Genomic DNA, 16,266 nt, shown 5'->3' with positions numbered 1-16,266 from the left:
ATTTTTGGAAGTCTTGTCTTCCAAATATGATATTGTCAATATGGGTTTTAGAAACAGATGACATATAGAGATAAAATTGTAGACTAACAGGAGGTTGCACACATCTAATTAGACTGTAGACTGAGGAACAAACTTTCTTCTTTTTTCTCCCAAAAGGCACAATTCTGTCTTTATAGGGCAAGACAAAAATACTTCAGAAAGGAGGACAAAGCCAGGCACCTGTGTAGTCAATTCACAAAAGAGCAAGTGATGGAATGAGGTGATGAGACTATGGCATCATTTAAACTATCTAAAAATGTGCATAATAGTGATTTATTTTCAATGTACTATTACCATTACAATGTACTATAACATTATTGTACAGTGTGTATGCAGGTTTAACTTTAGTTATGACGGAGCCCTTTAGATTGTCACCCATGTGGTGCCTAAGCAGTGGTCTTACTCAAATGAATGAGGAGGCTGCATTTTCTCTCCAGCATGCATTGGATGCTCCAAACTAAAGTGACCCAGGTGAAAATCCTGATTGCTCTATTTGTTATAGTACATCCGGTGTGTGTCTTCCTTTAGCTACCCTGTAGCTTCCTGGATTCAATTTGTGTTAGGTTTGCAATTGTATGTGAGGTATGATAACCTTCTCAGAAAAAGATCCCTGTTTCGTTATCTTGGTATATGGTATTACGCTGTTATTATGATCAATTACAATGACCCTTACAGTAATGGAAACTATTAGAATTTCTCAAAATATTTTGTCCTGAAGGACATGAAACTTGATTTACACTTTCATTGTGTTCATATTCATATGTGTTTGATAATACTAATATGCTTGATATCAGTACCTTGAACACACAAATGCACCAGGTTACGATAATCATTAATTTTCATGCCACAGTGTACCTTAGAAACGCTTTATTGCTAAACCCCAACATTCTACTGATAAAATCTCTATTGTCATAGTCAAAATAAGTTGCAGTATCATGAAGGACCCAGCAGAGGGGAGCAACAGGCAGTCAGGCACGCACGCACGCACATGCACGCACGCAGGCAGGCAGCAAAAACCACATGCTCTGCTGATCTTTGAGCACCGCTGTAGTCAAAGTATTTCTGAAAGATAAACCTTCATTTCACTTACAAATACAGCCTGACTCATTTCCTCGTGCCAACAGAAACACATTTGGGTGTCGCCTGTATCCTGGTTTGTACTGTATTTAAAGACATTCTGTATCTGTCATATAATTATGGTGGGGGGTGTGTGTGTGTGTTTCCGTGTGTGTGTGTGTGTGCGCGCACGCTCCCTTGAGAATACCAGTGATACCATCTCCGTCTGACAAGTGTGGGCTTGATGTGCACATTCTTTGACATGCTGCGGCGGCTATTCCCCCCAGGTGCTGCTCCTGCCCACCTCTTACAACTTATCCCTAAAATGTCAAGACCTTTTGCATAATGTAAGCTGCTACTTACTTGCGCTTTTATATCTCAGTGAAACGCTCTCTCCTTTTCTGCCTGACACACGATCACCACATTTCCTGGTTCACACCTCTTACACCCTTTCCGGTCTGTTAAAAACATTTTACTCCAGGCGTCACTTGTTTTACTGCTAATTTGCTTAAATAACCACTTATCTGCTCTCATGTACCGTGTAGGGGTAGGAAGACAAGCTGTGAAAATTTGCCTTTTTTTCGTTTCAAGCAACTCAAGCAGGACTTCACACTCAGTTACATTTATTTACTTCACATCATTATGATAGACAGGACAAAATCATTTAAATCTGGAAACCAACAATTGAGACCATGGGTAACAGAATATCATAACAATTCACTTTCTCACATTTGACCACATTTAGAGAGATTCTGTTTTAGACTTGAGTGACTGTGGGACTCTTGAGAGAAAATCACCCTCTCTAGCTCCAGGGGGATTCCCCTTCACATAAGATATTTACTGCCAGCGCTTGCAGTATGGACCAGATTTCAGGCCTCCCCCAGGTCCTCAGAAGGGGCTGTGCTGTAGGATGGATAAAATGTACATGCTCAGCAATAGGCATCTCCTTTCTCCCTCTGGCAGTGTTAACTCCCCCACCAGGTTCTATCTTTTTGCTCTTTCTCTTCTGTGTTATTTCATCATGCCAGACCACCATCAATTATCATTAATTTCAAGTTTCTCAATGCAGCAGTTTTCCCACACCTACCTTTGGCAAACGTTCTCACTATTGGTTTTCATATTTCACATGATTCTGAATGTAACTGTTAATCATAGCCTTTGCTCATTTTTCAGTATATCAAAATGACTGATGGGTTGTGTAGGTGGGAAATTGCCTTAACATGATAGTTGATAACGCATATGCCAGACACACAAAGCTTGTGGGTTTGTGATGTTCCATATATGCCAGATGGGATTTTAAACGGCCATTACTGAGGTTTACCAGTTCTCTGCCCTTCATTCCACTCTGCATGTGTCCAAAGCATAGCCTCTGTTCCTCAGACGGAAGTGTTCTCTTTGGATCTCATTAGTCCAGTCCCCCTTCATAAACACCCAGTCGCAGAAGGCCTGGGGCATTTGGTGCCTCTAACGAGACCCATCCAGATGCTCCCTGCTCATCAGGACAAACACAGATCAAAAAAACAACCAGACCTTTTTACCACTGCCCCCTGACCAAACTAAAAAAGGCTGTGACCTTAGTCCTCCCTGTGTTAACAGCCTTGTGTAACTTTTTTTTACACAGTGGCATTTAGTACATCTTTCACTTTGCCTTACTGTTAATTGGCAGCTGTAGGAAAGCGTAAACCTTCCAAAGTAATTTAATTCTTTACTTTCAAAATAGATTTATAATTTCCTCAGGATGCTTAGTTTACGTTGATAGTCATCTTGGTGCATATTGCACAGATTTGAATAAATACTGCTTTATTATTAGTGCTGGATTATGAAGCAGAGCCATGGAAATCATCCACATAAACTTAACTTGAATGTCAAGTGTGCCCAAAAAGGTTGCAATTACTGTTTCTATGATATGACAGTGATTGAGGGAAATAGTTATTTTGCAGCTTTCAAATCACAGCAAGTCCATTTTCCTCCGGTGTTTGCAAACAATCAGTTAATTTGACAGTGGAGGGAAAAATCTACCCGATTAGAAATTTAAAAAGCCAATATGAAATACTGTCCTTAAGGATTGTCAGACATTAGTTCTGTATTTCTCCCTGATCTAGTTAGAAAAGAAATGTGTTGATACCGTGAAGTTCTGAAATTATTTTAGACAGGTAATGATTCACATCCACCCCCACAATCACCATACCCATCTGCCCGACAAACAGACAGACATGTTCACAATTTCAAATCTTGTTCAGGCAGGAAAGAGCTTGTTGTGTTGCTGAGGCTGACTCAACAACTTCCTTCCTGTCTTAACGCCTTATCATATAGCAGACCTAGTGAACAGAAAAAGGGAGATGAAATGTTATTATAGAGAGTGATAGAAATAAAAAGGAGCCACACAGTTAGAGAACAGGATAAGAAGATGCAATCTTATGGAGACTTTGGTGATACACCGTCTTGGCAGGCCACACCCCAGGGCTCCATGGAATTAAGGTGGAGTTAAATAATCCGCCTCAAGCAACACTGAGCAGGGAACTCTAATGGTTTAGTCCACCTCTACACCTCCTCCCACCCTTCATCTCTCCACCATATTCTTCCTTTGTGCTCCTCCCTCAAACACACCTTATGCAAATGACATGATTTTCAGACGGCACAGCAGGCTTTGTTTACACAGCTATCCGACCGCAGCCGGTTAGCCTGCTCTGCTGTGCTCTGCACCAGCAAATGCGTGTTCAGAGTTTGGAGGGAAGGAGAAGCCAGTGTTCCTTTTCCTTTTAGAACCACAAGGGAGTGCAACGATAGTTTTCACTTTGCTCAGAGGCCACAAGTGTGGTGAAATTCTTCACAGGAGGAGGTGAAACTAGAGAACATTTTGTTCTTCAGTTTAGTTTAAAATGATTCATTGAAAAATCCACTACCCATGCATTCACTGCTGTGTGTTCATTGGACAAGGTGGGACATACGGTAGATGAAGAAGAGAACAGGCGGCAACATTTTTTAAGCTTGTGGCACAGCATTGAAGAAATCAAGAACAGGAGGATAAACCGAGGCGTTTTGGATATACAAAACTTTTTTTCTTTTAAACCTTCTCAAGGATTTGATACACTTTTAGTGGGACATTTTCCTCCACTGTGCCATACAGAAGAACTTCCATTCATTCTGTATCTTAGAGGATTATTTCAACATTTAGAAAACAGACCATGGAGTGGGAACACAGGGACAGAGAGCCCTGCTTGTCCCCAGCAGCATTTGTTAATCAGGTGCAATACTCAAACATCCTGGAAGGACGGTTTAAACAGCTGCAAGGTAAGAGTCAGACCGACACGTTGATTTGGTTGGAAGGGAAATTCCATTCATAATATACATTTATTTTATGGTTTGTTTGGTAAAAATACAATGGCTTAGCTAAGCAGATATCTTTGAATATCAGTTGTCCTATTGCCATCACAGATTAGAGTTCTTTGGTGTGTGGCTTATGGAAACAGTTGTTAAAGTTAAAAGTTGTGGATAAGATTGTCCAGGTGGACTATTTGGCTATCTCGGGATGTAGTCCTACAGCAGGTGCTTTTGCCTGTAAATGAGTCTCCTATTGGCTCAGCATATCTTCACATAAATGATCACCAGTGAGAGGTTGAAGTGACTCCTCTGTCTGTACTATTTCAGAGCTTAATATGGAGAGAGTCCAGGGAAGCCATAGTAAATGCACGGTAGGCTTCATCTCAGCTCTAAAGTAGAAAGGCAGTCTGGCACCTGATCACTGGGCCACCTGTCCTTTCTTATCTTATTACAATGCATGGCTCTGTCTCTAGCAAAGCCTGTGAGGTCTGTGAGGTCCTGCAAACAGAAATCACAGTGACTAGTGGTTGTGACATAGGACTCAAAGTTATGTGTTAACTAAAATGTCCCCTTAATCTGAATTTAAATTATTAATTTTATACTAGTACTCCCAAATCTGTCAGTTTCTTCTAACGTCTGTAAATGCTTGTGTCAGTAAAATGGCAGTAAAACTTTTTTTTGAAAAAACCCTCTCCTTCGAGGTGTCACTTTCAAATGTTTGTATTTTAGTTTTTGTGTGATCACCACATGTATCTGTTCATCATGCAGCACTTTCCTGTGAGCGTTAGACCCCTCAGCCACAAGCCACATGTTCAAGTATTTGCAGTAGCTGAGCATGTATGTGCTGTAGTGAATGAAACTGACATGTTGATCAGTGGTGTGCATGAAGATCAGTGTTTTGCTAGCTTCTGGTCCCTCCCTGGTAGCTCACTGAAATGGAAAGCTGTCATAGTGTGTACTGAAAGGGCATTCTGCTAGTTTTACATGTTTTACATTCTTGTAGTGGACCAACAATATTCCACCACCTATATTAAGCAATATTTTCATTGCAAGTGAGGGAGAGATAAACGTGTAGTGTTTGGCGATGTGGCAAACTCATATCACAGTAACTAACACTGATATATTCCCCAGTCCTACGTGTATCTTTGTGATGTGATGCCTGAATAAAAAAATGTCTTCACCTTAACTACTCTGACAAAACCAATGCTCTAGACTAGAGATAAGATTCAGAGAAAAGATATGGTCTCAAGTACAAGATTTACAACATTGTGAGACTGAACAGAGCAGTCTCACGCACAAAGAAGCTAAGGGTACATATCTACACGTGATTTTCCACTTGTCAGGTTAGAAAACCACCTTTCACTCACTGTGTAATTTGTGGGGTCAGAGATCAGTCACCAAAATTGTGCTGACAGGAATTATTCACACTTCCCTACAACAAGAATATTGTGAAATGAATTACAACTAGTAATCTGACCAGAACTCAGTTTCTAAATATATGAAATAAAGGGAGTCGGATAACAAACGCATTTATTTGTCATACTTTGTAATACTACTCCTTTTGTTCTTTTTTGTGCTTATCTCCTTGCATGGATATGTTCTGGGTGACGTTTGCTCTAAATATGTTCACATGCACATAATCAGATGCAAAAACACATCTTGGCAACACCCACTAGTATTTCCAGTTTGACTACCCTTGAGGCTCATTCCTTGTGTCACTCGTTCCCTCCCTCCCTGTGTTAGACCATGATGTCTCCTGGAATGATGAAGAAAAAGATGTGCACATGCATAGTTTTGGTGTCATTTTACCAACTCTTCAAATAAAATGTCAGCATTCCCAAAACAGTTTTGTGCAGATACGAAATGATGTTGTTTTTGTCTTACTTTGACATTTTTTTGTTAAAGGTCAGTGGTTTCCAGCTTTTATTCTCTGTCTAAAATTTGACCCCAACCACACATTTGATGAACAAAGGGAATTGTGATTGGAAATTGATGAAAACAGATTTTCAGGTCCCATAGCAGCCATGAAAGCACTGAGCACATCTAGCATTATCTGACTCAGTAGTAAATGATGTCTAACAGCTGAAGTATAAACTGAGTCACTAAATAACTATGGCAGAGGGAGACAGGTTTAATGAAACACTGGGCCACATGGTTAAATTCAAGGGAGAAGGAAAAAAAACCCCTTCATCTTTGCACCATAGAACAGCCTCTATTGACAGATGGAGAGACAGTTGCTGTTTTTTTTAATAGCTTGTCTTTTTTGGCCCACATTCACTTTATAATTTAACCCATTAAATCATTCATGACCAGTTAAGAGAATAAACAGCTAATTTCTAGCTATTAGATTTTCTTGTAGCCCTCTTGTAGTATTATAGCACTGTATGAATGTTATGTTATGTTATGCAATCTTACTGCATTTCTTGTGTTCAGAGAACATGGTGTAAAAGTTCATAGTGCACTTATTACAAGACACTTATTTATCTCGGTGCCAAGATAAATACATTGCAAGTTTGGTTTGTCATCCTGGTTCAGAGATAAATACAGTGTGTTGGGATAGACTACAGGGTCCTGGTCCAAAGGGTCACTGCTGTGGCTACCTGAACTAACAACGACTGACACTCACCAGGTGTTAGCACTATGGTTTTATTCAAATAGATGGAGGGTTTTCTACCTTTTAAGGCCTTTAAAACACGTTTAACATAAACAGAAAAAGTGAGACAATTTTTAGATGTTTATTGTACTGACTTATTTCCCTTTGTAGTATTTAGTTACATCAATCTACCTCTACAGATTTATTTCCCCCAGGTAATTTAGTTCAGTTTTTAGTGTGTAAAGTCAAATCTCAGCAAAGAAGTGACCAAGGCTGTCTTTTTATTTCATAACAGCAAATTCTTAGCTATCTGAGTCAGACACATTCTTATCCTGATGCTTTATTTAAGCATTTGCATTGAAACTGGAAGACCAGCATTGGACACCTTTTTGGTCCAGTTTCAAGTTTAGTAGCGCACTATGAATTGACTGCTGTAATTTAATATTTCTAACACTCTTAGTGAGGGCTCTGACTTCAGTGGCCTCCAGCTGTAACTCAGAGTCACGTTACCTTGCTAACACATACATGCATGCACACACACGCAAACACACAATGCCTTTTTGTTTGTACAGTTTTACTAATATTGACAGTTTCCCTCTTGGAAGGGTAACAACAAGGTGCAGTTTTGGAGGCTTGAAGACAATTATTGTCTTGTTGACATTTCACACCCTTTTTGTATCCAGATGTTATGGCTGAGAGGTGCCTGTTTCTGTCTCATTTCTCATGGGATTGGCCTTGGCCACCACCACCACCACCACCCCCCTGATCTTTCCCATTATCAGCTGCAGCTGCAGATGGTGCAGAGGTGCATGACCTGAAGGGCATGCTCAGTGCCTTCACTGCTTTCAGAAAGGAAAAGAGGAGCTCCCTGTAGATATTGCTTTCTTACTCACCATGTCACTTTTTGGAATTGTATGAACCAACCTGTTGGTGTGTGGCAAAACACATTGCCTTTCTATACTTGTAACCTCAAACTGTTAAAAGAGTAAAAATAACTCATGCCACATGTGGCAAGATGGCGGTTTTACCACAACCCCACTTTCAAAGTCATAAGCAGAGGAAGGGCAGTTCTGCTTTTGCAGGCAGAGTAATGTCAAAGCATGTGCATCTTTATATAGCAGTTCGTCACTTAGTTGTGCACATACATCACAGCACTGTAGACATGTAGCATCCATGCCAGTGGCGAACACTGATGGTGCATGTTGTGAGTCATATAGAAATAAGGAGTGAACTATTATTCATTTATCACTTCCCCCTCTTTTACTGAAACATTATTTACACAGACCTACTCCTCCTACAACTAGTACTCTTAAGATGGTTGGTCCTTGTTGGCGAGACTTTTCTTGTTAAATGTATGTTGTGTCTCCTTTGTTGTGGCTGTATTCGTCTGACATTTAGTTACAGACACAAAGAGAATCTCCAAAAGGATTCAAATTGAAACTATAGACAGCTCAGCCATAGTTGACTCTTAGCTCCACCCACCCACTTGTGTCAATAAGAAAAGTAACTACTAACCACAGAGCTTACAAGCTGCTTTTGACTATCTGACAGGTGGTGATAGAATCTTCATGAAGACAAATTCCTGTAATAAGCACCTTTAGTTTACTCTGTTTTCTTGGACAGCAAAACAGTTAGAATCCATTGGCTGAGAAATTGATTCTCGAGCCTTAGTTTTCGGTTTAAGTTACAGATTTTGAGGAATTCATGCTATCTCTAGGACATCTCACCATCTGATTTTAGCATTAGCTATACAGGTTTCTTGGATTAAATGATTCCTTGATTCAGATACCTAATTACATGTCAACCATGGCGGATGATAAGATTCTAATGTCCATACATATATAATACATTGACAACTATCACAGTGTGGTATTCTGTTCACCTACAACTTGACTAAATTGTTCAATGCAAAATCGTATTTAAAGCTGGTTTTACACTCCGTTTAATTTCACTGATGGTCTGAAATTGCAATAAAAAACAAAAAAAAAACATTTTATTGTAACACACTGCAACATCTATTGTCATATTTTTGCTTTGTTTTTTTTTTCCTCCCAGCTTAGTAAGAGTGGAGCTGACTCCCACTGATGAGCTTTCTCTGTACCCTTTGGCACAATACCATAATCTTCTCTATGTGGGAATGTCCAAGAGAAGGTCATTAAAGCAGATTAAAGCAGACAGATTGATGGAAGAAGTTTACTCAGTCTTTCTGAGGACGGGGTGACCAGAGGCACTCATTACGCAATCTCAGGGTGGGTGAAGCACAGGATGTCAAAGTTTACTCGGTCAAGTTCATTTCAACCCAGGAAGAAAATGAAATGGCTTGGGAGGAAGGCATGACCTGGGCAGGACATGAAACGAGATGCAGTTGTTAGCAGCACTTAATGATTACCAGCCTGTGGTGAGGCAAGAGCTATTGCTTTTTCTGTGCCAGTCAAGAAACGATCACAAGACAATGGTCCAGTGTGTTTGAGTGCAAATGCTCAGGAAAATGAATAGCAGATGAAATCTGCAGTATGCATTTGTTGCTATTGTGTGAAGTGCTTACTATGGTAAGCTATTTAAGGATGGAGTCACTCCTTGTCCTCTATGCTGAAGTGACGCCACTGGGAGCCAAAGTGCAGAGTCATGCAACACAGCGGAGAGGGGCAGGATTCATTGAGAGGACATGAGCAGTACAGGGGGAAAAAGTGGGACTTTTCAACTGTCTTTGGAGTCATTGACAGCTGAATATGTGATTAGATGCCTCTTTGGCTAGCTGGCATCTAGAAAAGAGTTGGCTCATAATGCGTGTTGGTGGCCTATTGGCAGACGGACATAAAATTGTATCAAACTTATCACACTGTGTGAAAGCAGGATGCCTCCCACTCAATTACATCATGCTTGCTTTTTTGTGAAAGAGTTATGGTAAGGTATTTTTCACAGCCCAGGGTTTAAATTCATCTGCAAATTTTAACAAGAATGACACTGAGTTGAACCAAAACAGATCTATTTTTTTAAAAAGATCTACGTTTAAAATCTATGTTTTTATGTTTTCTTTACTAATTTACTTATGATTTCTTGAGATCAGCTTATCTCTTGAGAAGGAATTTCCTGGCTATGACGGCACACTTTACAGACAATGTATAAAACGTAACACAATAGGAAATACAGATCCAAGCAGCGAAAACCCATAGCCGTCCGTACTGGTTAATTCAGATGTATTTCACTGCATCAATTCAGTGAATCAGCTCATTTATTTTACTGAACCTTGATGCAACCATCCACTGCACCACATTGTATATCAAAGTTATTTGATCAGTTGACGCGTCATCTTAAACTGCACATACAGAATGTTCTCATGCAAGGATACAGTGTTGTTTTCTATGAACCTTGGCACACAGATTAAGTGTACGAGTTATGTACTTGTCTCCATTTTATCTCCAAAAACGATCCAAATCACATTGAGCAACAAAAACAGGATTATGTCTGGCGGCATATTTGCTGGGATTACCTGCAGATAATTATCAATATCAACGGTTCAAAAGTTTGGTTGGGGCTTAAACAGGAAAAGCAGCAGCAAGCTAAACCCCAGTATCATCAACAGTAGAGAGGGCACTGGCTGAACACTCTACTCCCCCACCCAGTCATGTACTTAAAGCTTACTACCAGAGACAAACATGTTCAAAGTGACTGGACATGCCCAAATATGCGTTTGAAACACTTGATGATGCCTGTAATGACTAGTTCTAATCTGACATTAGAAAACAATGGAGAAAAACAGAGCATAACAAATTCTAATCACTTGTTTTTCTAGCTCGCACACAAACGGGTTGACGAAGGGCGTATAGAGCCTCAGGGAGGTCTTACAAACTTTGAATGCTCTTTTCTATGAAGTTTATGTAAGATTATATTCAATTCTAGTTCCAGATGGAGTTTAAGGCATGTACTATAAAGTACAATTTTAATATTTCACCATGCTTTAACTGCAGAAAAAAATCTCTCAAAAACAAATGAAATAGATTGAACTCACATGAAGATATAGTGTACTGTATATCTGCTAGGATTCACATTATTTTCAAAGCAGCCAGTATCTCTTTTGAGCTGGATTGCAGGCAAGTATGGAGGGCATTTTTATCAAATCTTGTAGCCCCTGACTTTGCACATTGTATTTTAGCGTGGGAGAACTGTTATTTTGAATTGCCCATGTAACAAGGCTGGTGTGAAAATTCATTTCAGTGGGATTTGGGGGGGGCAGAAACACTCTGATTATGCATGATTTAGTAATACTAGTTATTACCAGGCTTGCTTCCTAAAGCTCATATTTTCTCCCTCTTCTCTCTTGTCCTGGGTTGTGTAATTGTGTAACAATGTTGGCAGGCTCTGCAGGTATTTTGCGTGACGTGCGACTTCAGACATCTGATGGCAAACAGTAGTTGAGGCCCAGTTTCCCTGATCTTTTCTCACCTGCAGCTGTCAGTGTGCCCTCGTTTAAAAAAAAACCCCAAAAAAACAAGCTTTTTGATGCAGACCTTGCCCATTTTTACTAAGAGCTAATAACCCATTTAGATGTTGATGTACAGACATTACAGTTGATACTCTCCCATGCAATAACAGCAATGTCCACAAATGTCACATTGTTAGAGAAAACAGCTGCACCGGTTTTGCTCTTATCTAGCATTGCCACAACTGATGACAGGTTTGTGTTTGCTCGCCATAATGAGCAAGGACGTCAGAGACTGATGTCTGTGTTTGTCTGTCTGCGTTCTTGTTCAGTAGGCTTGTTATTAGCAGCGAATCACCAGCCATGGAGAAGCATTTCAGCATTTCTTCTTTAGGACCACTGCCCCACTGCCTCCTCCTCAGTCTCCGGTACTGTCACAACATGACCAAGTATTAGGAGGAGGAATGTAGGCTTCTCCACTCCATCTCACCTGGCACATTAAGAATAGTCTGTTAGTGTGGTGTAGTAGAGATGGCTCTTGTGAGTTACTTCTTGAAAGTTGAAATTAAAATGGCAATCAATTTTAAGGCCCGAAAATCTCTAACAATCAGCACACCCTGTCCCTGTATGCAGAGGACCAAACAAAGGGTAAAGTAAGGAAGGGCTGTTTTGACTGATGGTAGCTATTTGAGAGTGATTCCTTGACACTCTTTTGTTTGTCTGATATCCATGAGTCTAGGTCAACAAGGAAAAGGGACACATATCATGGAGACGAGACAAGACAAGATATGCCTGTAAATCATGACTATAGTCAGCCTCGCCACTGGCTTTGAATTCACATATTTTTGTAAAGCCAACCATCTTTAAATGTTTCTAGAATGAAACCTTAAAGTATAAATCTGTTCTAAATCAGGATATTAGAAACACATATTTGTGGCCTTTTCCTCAAGACATGCTGATTCATGTATATGTACATTTTCACCCATTACCTGTAATCTCTTGACCACACAGATCTCTTGATCTGCTTTTGACCGCATGATTACAGTAGTAACGTATTCATCTCACTGTGCTGCTCTTGAACTTTTTGTCGAAATTGCATGTGCCCTTCCCAAGTGTTGCCAAGCCCTCAAGCAGGAAAAGAGATATGTAGGATAGGGTAAGATATGATAAGTAGATACTTCATAGTTGCATATGTTAAACACTTCTTCATTTGGATATAATTTGAACATTTTAATTGCTTCTTCTATGCTGGCCAGTGCACTCTGGCTGTGACTGTGCTCTCCGAAAATGATCAACTAAAGTGAGTAAGGGGCAAACCGGCCGGCTGGTGCTAGTTTGTGACAATCCCTGTGGTTTCATTTCAAGGCTGTAAGATGGCTGCAAACTCTCAGTAGTGAAAAACATTAGACTTGACAGGTGTGACCTCCACAGAAATTTGTGTGCCACCCTGATGCTCCTGGCATACATCCATGTGACCATGTTGATGGCACATTGATTGAGCAGTTTAGAAACCTGTTTGTTAAATATCACTGCTCACTAAAGGTTCAATACTCAACAGTGTATCTTTAATACCTGAGATTCAGTTAGGTAAAATACAAAGGTCACCGCTGTACAGGGTTGAGAATTTTTGTTCAAATGTTTTCTTAATTAAAAACATTACTTGTCTCTTTAGTCTTTTTTTTTATATATATATCAGATTGATTTTAATTTATAGTCAGTGTACATCACCACAAGAAGCTATCTGTATTACTTACCTCCGAAGAGGACTTTAGTATTAAAGAAAAGATATAGAATAAGACCCTTTAGCTCGCAATAGGTCATGTGTAATATTGCGTGGTATATTACTCCATTTTAGAAGGCCTGTGCTAAATTTCAAAATCAGTTCTTGTTTCAGCTGACAGTTGGTAGAGTAGTTGATTGCATAACAATTCTGTCTTTGCTGACCTAAAACTGTTCACCTCACAGTGCTTGCTCTTTCAGGAGTTGCTCAGTATTCACTTATTAGTAAAACACCAACTAAATACACCATCAGCTCAGTAATCTATCTATCTATCTATCTATCTATCTATCTATCTATCTATCTATCTATCTATCTATCTATCTATCTATCTATCTATCTATCTATCTATCTATCTATCTATCTATCTATCTATCTATCTATCTATCTATCTATCTAAATTGTTCTGGTGGGAGTTGCTTAGTTTTGGAGTTATCAGCAGTAGAGATGTCTGCTATATTGTGGAACTAGATGGCACTCGGCTTGTTGTGCTCAAAGCGCCAAAACACTGAAATGTCTGTTTATATAATCAAGACCTGGTTGCTCAAGGTAATCTGTAGACTTCGTAAGGAGTTTGATGTAGGAACTACTGTACTGCCATGCATAGTAAGCATGCTTATTGATTAGAGGCTAGCTAATTAAGATAGCTAACCTTGCAGCTTAATCTAGAAGGGCGCCATTAATGTTTACATCCCATGCTGTCATAAGCATGAGCCTTCTGCTTCTGTCTGTACAGTGATGCAGTGTTGTTCAGTATAAAGAAAGTATTGAATAGTGTTGCATTCATATGTTACAATAGCTTGTAGTTGCCTTTACCTTCTGTGTGAAAAATGTGTGTGTTTTAGAAATACTTATTGAAATTGCACGGTATTTCAAACAAACCATCCTGTCTTGGCATTTCCTTCAGTAAAACAAGACATTTGGCAACCTTTTAAATTGTTGTTGGTGAGCTAATATTAGTACTACCAACAAAACACTGGAGAGTTTCTTTTCAAATTAGTCAATCTTTCACATTAGTTGCATGTCTTCCTACATGAGATTGTGTTGGGGGGAGTAAGGGTTCATGTTGTTACACCAAGCTGCTTTGTGTAATGTGGAGCTAAGGTGTAGCATCCTGCACTAAAGGACGGGATACCATTTACCATCAAAGATGATTTTGATCATATTGAGCTATGTGCACTGAACACTGACAAAACAGATTTACTAAAACTGTGGCTATATTGTGTAACATGATGAATATGAAAATATGAAAACTCTGCTATTTTGCATTGTTTCAAGACAGACAGACATTTATCTTCCCCACCACATTTTATTTCATGCTGCTGCAAGTAGGCTTTGTTTTGTTTAACTCATTATTGTAGAGCTGCTCCTATGATCTATTTTCTGTCTGCCTCAGTGTTGTGGGTTAGGTGCTTTGCATTAAGTACAAAGCTAGAATAGTGGTTTCAAAAGGCAGGGAGACCTTGTGTCCTAGAAATGAGGTCACCTTGTTAGGTGGCGGAGCAGGATTAGCTTCTTACTCCCCTGGTCCATATGTCTGAGCTGCTGTTACAGCTTAATTTATTGTGATTCTTTTTTTAGTCCTGCTCCAATAAAGAAACCACAAAAATGCTAACTAAATGACATTGCCTTTATGTTCAAATTTGCATTGTCACTACCTCTTTTAAAGTCTCATCGTTAGGCTAATTGGCAGTGCACACATGAGCAGAGCCGTTGGTAAACTTCACGCTGAAGAGTGAAAACCTCTCACTAAGCTGTCAATACAGTGATCCTCAAGATTTAATGGCGTAGCTTATCTGTGAAATGAACTGCTCAGGACCTGGGATCATGTCCTTCTGATTTACTGCCCCCTGTCTGCTCTGAGGAGTGATCAGAGTTGATGACAACAGTGGAGTGTGTTTAATAAAGGAAACTGATTCCCTGAAAATATTTATATCCCTGACAGTAATGCTGTTGAACCCAGTTACATCTCAGTATGTGAAGTTGATTGTAATCTGTGTAATGTGACTTCAGCCCCTCTCTCTCTCTCCTTGTTGCAGATGAGCGTGAAGCAGTACAGAAGAAGACCTTCACCAAATGGGTAAACTCTCACTTAGGCAGAGTAACCTGTCGCATCGGTGACTTGTATACTGACCTGCGTGATGGCCGCATGCTTATCCGTCTTCTGGAAGTGCTCTCAGGAGAACAGCTGGTAAGTATCACATGTAAACAACCCCTCCCTTCCTTAACCCTGACCCAGGCCCCCACAGCATGACCCCCACCCTGCTCCACAAGTCAGGAGGAAGGAGAAATCATGTGCTTCATTTTTTCCTTCTTTTTACCAGTATGATGTACTTCTCCTTCTGCCTTAACTTGTTTTTCTCTTTTTAAATTCCTTCCATCGGTTCCACCTCATGTGTGTTGTGATCACATGGGTGTTGACCATTTTTTTTCTGCTCCCCACAGCCAAAGCCCACCAAAGGCCGCATGCGTATCCACTGCCTGGAGAATGTTGATAAAGCCCTGCAGTTTCTCAAAGAGCAAAAAGTCCATCTAGAAAATATGGGCTCACATGACATAGTGGATGGGAATCACCGTCTCACCCTGGGTCTAATCTGGACCATCATCCTTCGCTTCCAGGTAACATCCAGAGGAGCTTTGTGGTGCTCTGCCAATTTCCCTTTTAGCGCAGATGCCACATTTCTTACTCTCTTTTAAAATTCATCCCTGAAAATCTCACAGAAATCTTCATGGACTCACTTGAATTTTTAACCCTTCCTGAAATGTGGTATAATGTGTATAAAAGATACAAGATTACAGTAATGATATTGATCTAATCATCAAAGAATTGTGTAAAATTATCTGGGCACAGTTAAAACTGAGAAAAATGTTCTGCTGACAGATCCAGGACATCAGTGTGGAGACGGAGGATAACAAGGAGAAAAAATCAGCTAAAGATGCTCTGCTGCTTTGGTGCCAAATGAAAACTGCTGGGTGAGAAAGGAGCGGGAGAGAACAAGCACTATTAATATGTTGAAGATATGTTCATCCTGTTATGCTATTCCAGTATTTACTGAAGCA

The 16,266-nt window shown here is 39.9% G+C and overlaps 1 protein-coding gene across 5 annotated transcripts in view; it reads left to right on the top strand.

The window, feature by feature from the left end:
* The window catches only part of LOC119030956 (spectrin beta chain, non-erythrocytic 1), a 50,098-nt gene that overhangs the window by 13,955 nt on the left and 19,877 nt on the right, over positions 1-16,266 (top strand). For 3 of the 5 annotated variants that reach the window (XM_037118960.1, XM_037118959.1, XM_037118962.1), the window contains exons 3-5: positions 15,246-15,397; positions 15,652-15,825; positions 16,088-16,179. In XM_037118960.1, the coding sequence (XP_036974855.1) occupies positions 15,246-15,397; positions 15,652-15,825; positions 16,088-16,179 (418 nt within the window). Of the gene's footprint in view, positions 1-3,816; positions 4,387-15,245; positions 15,398-15,651; positions 15,826-16,087; positions 16,180-16,266 lie in introns of those variants that run through there. The other 2 variants (XM_037118961.1, XM_037118963.1) reach the window with 2 other exon arrangements.

This window comes from Acanthopagrus latus, chromosome 13, assembly GCF_904848185.1.
Source record: "Acanthopagrus latus isolate v.2019 chromosome 13, fAcaLat1.1, whole genome shotgun sequence".
Lineage (NCBI taxonomy): Eukaryota > Metazoa > Chordata > Actinopteri > Spariformes > Sparidae > Acanthopagrus > Acanthopagrus latus.
Note: the sequence above shows the minus strand (reverse complement) of the source record. Positions and strands in the feature narration are given on the sequence as shown.